This window comes from Stenella coeruleoalba (genome assembly GCF_951394435.1).
Source record: "Stenella coeruleoalba genome assembly, chromosome: 2".
Taxonomy (NCBI): domain Eukaryota; kingdom Metazoa; phylum Chordata; class Mammalia; order Artiodactyla; family Delphinidae; genus Stenella; species Stenella coeruleoalba.
The window spans coordinates 103,234,557-103,240,556 of NC_137147.1; the positions used below are offsets into that span (position 1 = coordinate 103,234,557).

At 54.8% G+C, this 6,000-nt stretch overlaps 1 protein-coding gene across 3 annotated transcripts in view; it reads right to left on the reverse strand.

Annotated features, from left to right (window-relative positions):
- The window catches only part of PCSK6 (proprotein convertase subtilisin/kexin type 6), a 190,570-nt gene extending 185,538 nt beyond the window's left edge, over window positions 1-5,032 (reverse strand). For all 3 annotated transcript variants that reach the window (XM_079912965.1, XM_079912964.1, XM_079912966.1), the window contains exon 1: window positions 4,432-5,032. In XM_079912965.1, coding sequence (XP_079769091.1) covers window positions 4,432-4,722 — 291 coding nt within the window. In that variant the 5' untranslated portion in view covers window positions 4,723-5,032. The remainder of the gene's footprint in view (window positions 1-4,431) is intronic.
- Window positions 5,033-6,000: the final 968 nt, after the last annotated feature.

Here is a 6,000-nt window from a genome sequence, read left to right on the forward strand (position 1 = left end):
TTCCCTGCAGAGTCGGCCCTCTCAGCGCCGTTTACTGAACTGCCCAGACTTCCCATCCACATGAGCCTCTTCTGCTTACATACAAGCTCCCACATATGCCTGGGTTGGAGTCAACTCCACCAATGGACCAGACCATCACTGGGCCAAGGCGGAGCTGCTGTGATCACCAAGGCTTATGGTGGCAGAGACGCTGCCCATCTCCCTTCTCAGAGTTGTCTCTGGTATTCCAAGACCCTACTCTTCCTTTGTGTGATTTCATACTCCATATCAAAACCTATCAGCACTTAGGTTGCTTCCATGTCCTGGCTATCGGAAGCAGAGCTGCAGTGAGCATTTTGGTACATGATTCTTTTTGAATTATGGTTTTCTCAGGGTATATGCCCAGTAGTGGGATTGCTGGGTCATACGGTAGTTCTATTTTTAGTTTTTTAAGGAACCTCCATACTGTTCTCCATAGTAGCTGTATCAATTTACATTCCCACCAACAGTGCAAGAGGGTTCCCTTTTCTCCACACCCTCTCCAGCATTTATTGTTTGCAGATTTTTTGATGATGGCCTTCTGAGTGGTGTGAGGTGATACCTCATTGCAGTTTTGATTTGCATTTCTCTAATGATTAGTGACGTTGAGCATCCTTTCATGTGTTTGTTGGCAATCTATATATCTTCAGATGAATGGAGAAAAAAGATGTGGCACATATATACAATGGAATATTACTCAGCCATAAAAAGAAATGAAATTGAGTTATTTGTAGTGAGGTGGATGGACCTAGAATCTGTCATACATAGTGAAATAAGTCGGAAAGAGAAAAACAAATACCAGATGCTAACACATATATATGGAATCTAAAACAGAAGATGGTTCTGATGAACCTAGGGACAGGACAGGAACAAAGATGCAGACATAGAAAATGGACTTGAGGACACGGGGAGGGGGAAGGGTAAGCTGGGACGAAGTGAGAGAGTGGCATGGACATATATACACTACCAAATGTAAAACAGATAGCTAGTGGGAAGCAGCCGCATAGCACAGGGAGATCAGCTCGGTGCTTTGTGACCCCTAGAGGTGTGGGATAGGGAGGATGGCAGGGAGATGCAAGAGGGAGAAGATATGGGGATATATGTATATGTATAGCTGATTCACTTTGTTACAAAGCAGAAAACTAACACATCATTGTAAAGCAATTATACTCCAATAAAGATGTTAAAATAATTTTTTAATTAAAAAAATACTTTGTTAAAAAAAATGAATACCACATGGTTTGAACAGTAAATGTCAATATGTCAAATTCCACTATTAAAAGATAAAAATTCCCAAACTGTCAAAATCAAAAATAAATAAATAGCTCATACCTGGCTTAAAAAGAAAACAAAACCTATCGGTATCACAACTAGACGACACTCAATTTACACGTTAATTCAGGGGACCTGTGACAGTCAGCCCTCCCATCAAGAACATAATCTGTCTCTCCATCATTCAGGCCTTCTTTCTCCTAATGCTTCTTTAAATGTTTTGTAATCTTCTCCACGCAAGTCTCGCGCTACTCTAAGATTTATTCCTAAGTCTCTAACAGTGCCTATGCTGCAGGGAATTATAATTCCTCTCATCTTTGCAGCTGTGGCCACTGTCGGGCAGCTCCTGTTGATCAAGCACCCACTCAACTCTCTCATTAGTTGGTCTCCAGGTTCTCTCAGATTATCCTTGTGGCTAATTTTGTCATCTGTCAAGAGTGACATTTGACTCTTCCCAATTTTTATTCCTTTTTTTGTAAATTGTGTTGCATTATCTGGGGCCCCCAGGGCCAAAAGAGACTCATTTGTCTTGTTCCTGATGATGCATATTTTTAAATGAAGCGGATCCAGAGCCTTTATCAGACTCTGAAAAGGACCCACGATTCAAGAAAGATGAAAAACCATTGGTCTAATTTACCTTTGCACCACATAAAATAAACAGAATCAGGTTATCAGTTGTATGAAAGAAAGAAAGTAAAGCAATCAAGCCAGAACTTGAGCGCAGCAAAGACTTGGGAGAAAAAGAGTCAGGGCAGGTACCGGGCATAACACTAACTGCCCATGAAGGGTTGGGGGAAAGAGTCGCCCAAAGGAGACCCGGGACCAGAGAACGTAGCAGGAGACGAAGTGGACGAATCACAACTGTTGGAGGTGACACACTCTTATTGTGTGAACACAAACAGCTTCCAGCCCATGCTTCACCGCAGTTCACTCACCCATAAATCAAAGCTAATAATATCTACATCTTATTTATGAGTCACAAATTCTCCTGGCTGAAAAAGGCAAATAAGGTTTTTAAAGAGTTCTTAGTGAATAGGCAGAAGGTGGAGTGCTCCAGGCCTTTTCCACATTAGCAATGCACTTGGGGGAGGTGGGCAGGAAAGCAGGTTTGGGAATAAAGAATAACAGGCCCTCTTTGAGTAACTGCAAGCGCGCGTGGACGCGCGCACACACACACACTCGCCTGACACAGCTCGTATCCCAAACCAACCAGCCCCTCCGTTTGAGAGTGCCTCCAGTGGCAGCCCCAGAAGCACGCCCACCAGGCTGAGCGACCACGTTGTGTGCAGTCCACCCTGGCTGCCCTGGACCAAGTGGGGAGACACTGAAACGCTCCCCCATAAGGTCCCGGGTGGAGGGGTGCACACCCTTGAGCAAACTTCTCTCCCACAGGCAAAGTGAGGACAGCAGACTTCATGCACAAGCAACTCAGTGAGTCAGACAGAAGTTGTTTCAAAGATCGGGCGTGGCCAGGGGACTGGCATTTCTGATCCCCAAGGACAGGAGTCATGAGGGGGAGTCACGATGCCTCTCTCCTGCAATGTCCAGGAGCTCTCCACTCAACTTCAGTTCCCCTCTGCTCATTTAATTATAAGAGCCAGAAACCCAGGCACTTTGTAATTTGTAATTTACCACGCCATTTAAGAGTCACTTCTAGCGGAAGACAAATTGCTGGACCATCTGGGCAGAGCAGCCAAGTTTAGCAGGAGCTGGGGCCCTAAGCCAACAGGGCAAGCAAGGCGCCGGATGGACCCTGAGGAGCCCCTTCTTCAGTCTGGACCGTGAACCAGAGAGACTTAGGAACCACAGGGAGAATTGAAGCCAGTGCTACTCAAAGGCAAATCTTAAATCACAGGATGTTTGGACAGACTTGAGTGGTCAAAATACAACAAAAAAAGATATACAAAGGATGTGATGGGTTCTTTCAGATACACTCTAACCTGTGGTGTGAAGTACAGCTGAAACAGGTAGAATCCACTTTTCCCAAAGGTGGCACATCTCACATTAGCAGCATCTGGACTAGACTCAGGATGCAAAGAGATGTCATTTACATTAGGGCCGCACCACACTTTGCTGGCTTCTGTCACGGATAACGATGAAACTAAATTTAACGCCACTTGGCAGTAGGGCTTGAGTTATGAGCGCGCGCGTCCCTGTCACTCCATTTGATCCTCTAAGTGTGTAGTTTGTAGGAGACTTGTTCACTGCACAGAGAGATCCACTGGTAGGACCGCACATTTGAGCCTGCTGCGGCCCCTCCCCCCGCCATAAATCAGGATCAACCTGCCCCACTGCCACCCTGCAGGGTTGGAGCTGGAAAAAGGGACCTGCCACCGAGGTCCTTTGGAGTTATGCACCCTCTGTGCCCGGAGTTTGTCCCCTCTTGCTAACTGACAGCAGTCCTGAGGGCGAGGCCACGGGAGGACGCCTGGCTCCCCGGCCAGGGTCAGACCCGGCAGGTGCCCTGCGGCCAGAAAACACAGGATCGTCGCAACCACTGCGCACGTACGCACTGTCACTGTCCGGACAGATGGAGAAGACGGGAAGTGACTTGCCTAAGGTCATACATCTGGTCCGCAGAAAACTACCATCAGAACCCCGCGCGGAGGCCCAGAAACAAAGCCAACTCCCTCCACCCCCGCCGTCGCCGCCAGAAGCCTGGAGGGGTTTCAAACGCGGGACCGCAGCCTCCGACCCTCGACGCGACTGCCCGGTCCCGCGCCTCCCGGGCGCAGGCACCAGCCGCCCTCCCTCCGGGAGTCGCGGACACCTAGGGAGCGCACGTCACCCCCGCAGCCGCCTGCCCCTCCGGCGCGCGCACAAGTTCCTGAGCCCCGCGCACAGGTTCCTGAGCCCCGCGCGGCCCGTCGAGGTCAGAGGGCCCGGCGCGGAGAGGCCGGGGTCGGCGGCGGGACAAGCTCGGGGGACACGGAGGACGGCTCCCGCCACGGGCTCTCCTCTCGCGCGGCTAGGCAGGTGCCCGCACCCGGGGCGCTGACCCCGTAGCGCCGGGCCTGCCCCGGCGTCCCCGCCGAGGGCCCCGCGCGCCGCGCTCCCAGGCGACTCCCTGCAGGGCGGCCCCTCGCGCCGCGCCCGCCGGAGGCCGGGAAAGTTTCGGGCGCGCGGGCCGGTCGCACTCACCTGGCCCAAGTTGAGGTAGCCGTGCGCCGCGGCCACGCGGTCCGCGGCGGCCGGGCCGCCCAGCACTTGCACCGCCCAGTGGTTGGTGTAGACGGGGCGCGGCGGCGGCGGCGCGGAGCAGGCGGCGGGCAGCGCGAGCAGCAGCAGCCAGCGCCAGGGGCGCGGCGCGAGCGGCCGGAGCCCGGGCCCGCCGGCGCCGGCCGTGTCCGTGTCGGTGTCCGCGTCCCAGGCGGCGGCGGGGGCCCGGGGCGGCGGCCGGGGCCCTGGCGCGGGCGGCGCGCGCGGAGGCATGGCAACGGCAGGCTCGCTCGGCGCCCGAGCGGCGAGTGCGCCAGGGGGTGGGGTGCCGCCTTTTAAAGCCGCTCCGCGCCGGAGAAGCGCCGCCGCCGCCGCTGCGGGCGGGAGCGAGGGAGGAGGGGACGGCCGCCGCGCGTTCCCGCCCGCGCGGCCCGGCGGCGCCCTGGCCCGCGCTCAGCGGCCCGCACCCCACCTTCGCGAGCCCGGGGCGAAGCTCCCGCCTGGAACTTCCCGCAGACTTCGGGGACCCTCGGGACACGCGTTCCACTGGCGTCCGGGAGGGCCCGGGTCGTCTCAGGTGAGTCCCGTTCCCAGCCTGGCGGGCTGGGGGCCGGCGCCCCCCTCTGGTAGGGCAGCCTGGGGGCCTCATTTGCCTGATGGTGTTTTGACCTGCGTGCGAGGCCTTGCTCTTGCTCGTCCCTGCGTGAGACAAGCGGCTCGCCCTAGGTCCTGGATTCTGGGGCAAGAAGCCACAAGGAAAGACAGGTCAGGGCCCGTTCAGAGCTAGGCCTGATGGAAGGGGCTTGGTGAGGGGGGCAAAGACGTTTGGCAGATTAGCTGGCTTCGGGAGGAACCTCGGGGGACAGCCCCCAGGTTGCAGCCCACTGGGGGGTAGACGGTGCTGTGGATCCCGAGCTGTCCAGTTCCTAGCTGTGTGATCCTGGGCAAGTTGCTGTCCTTTCTGAGCACAGGGCTCCACCTGTGATAGCGGGTGACAGTAGCTATCTACCCCGTGGGGCTGTTTAGGGCATGACATGAGCGCTGGCCTTGCAATCGGATGTTGATAAATGTTTATATGAGCGCAGAGCCTGCCGCATGGTAGGTGATCACTAGCTGTGTAGACTCTTAAAAGCTCCCGCTGACCTGGGACCAATCAGTGGGAAAGTAAGTGGAATCATCTTGGCCCCGGCTGCCTGGAGCAGCCTAGAATCCAACAGAGACTTATTTGGTGCACCTGGAAAGCTGCAGAAATGTTCACACCTGCAACAGGTGAATGGCAGGATCTCTTCTCCCATTCCTCCCAAGGGGTGTTGGTCCCAACTGGCCACATGTGGAAAGCAAGCCTTTATTACCCTGATTACTACCGGCTGGTGAAGAAACAAAAACTAGGCCAGGAAGGCCTTGAGGTGGGAAGGGAATCGTGCCCTGATGGTCTGTCTCCAGGAGCAGCCCCTTGCCTTCGGGCTGCTGTAGAGAGCTCACTGTGCGAGACTGTGGCGTGGCAGGTGGAAGGTCGGTGACGAGGGGCAGGAGCAGGTGGGGACAGAGCAG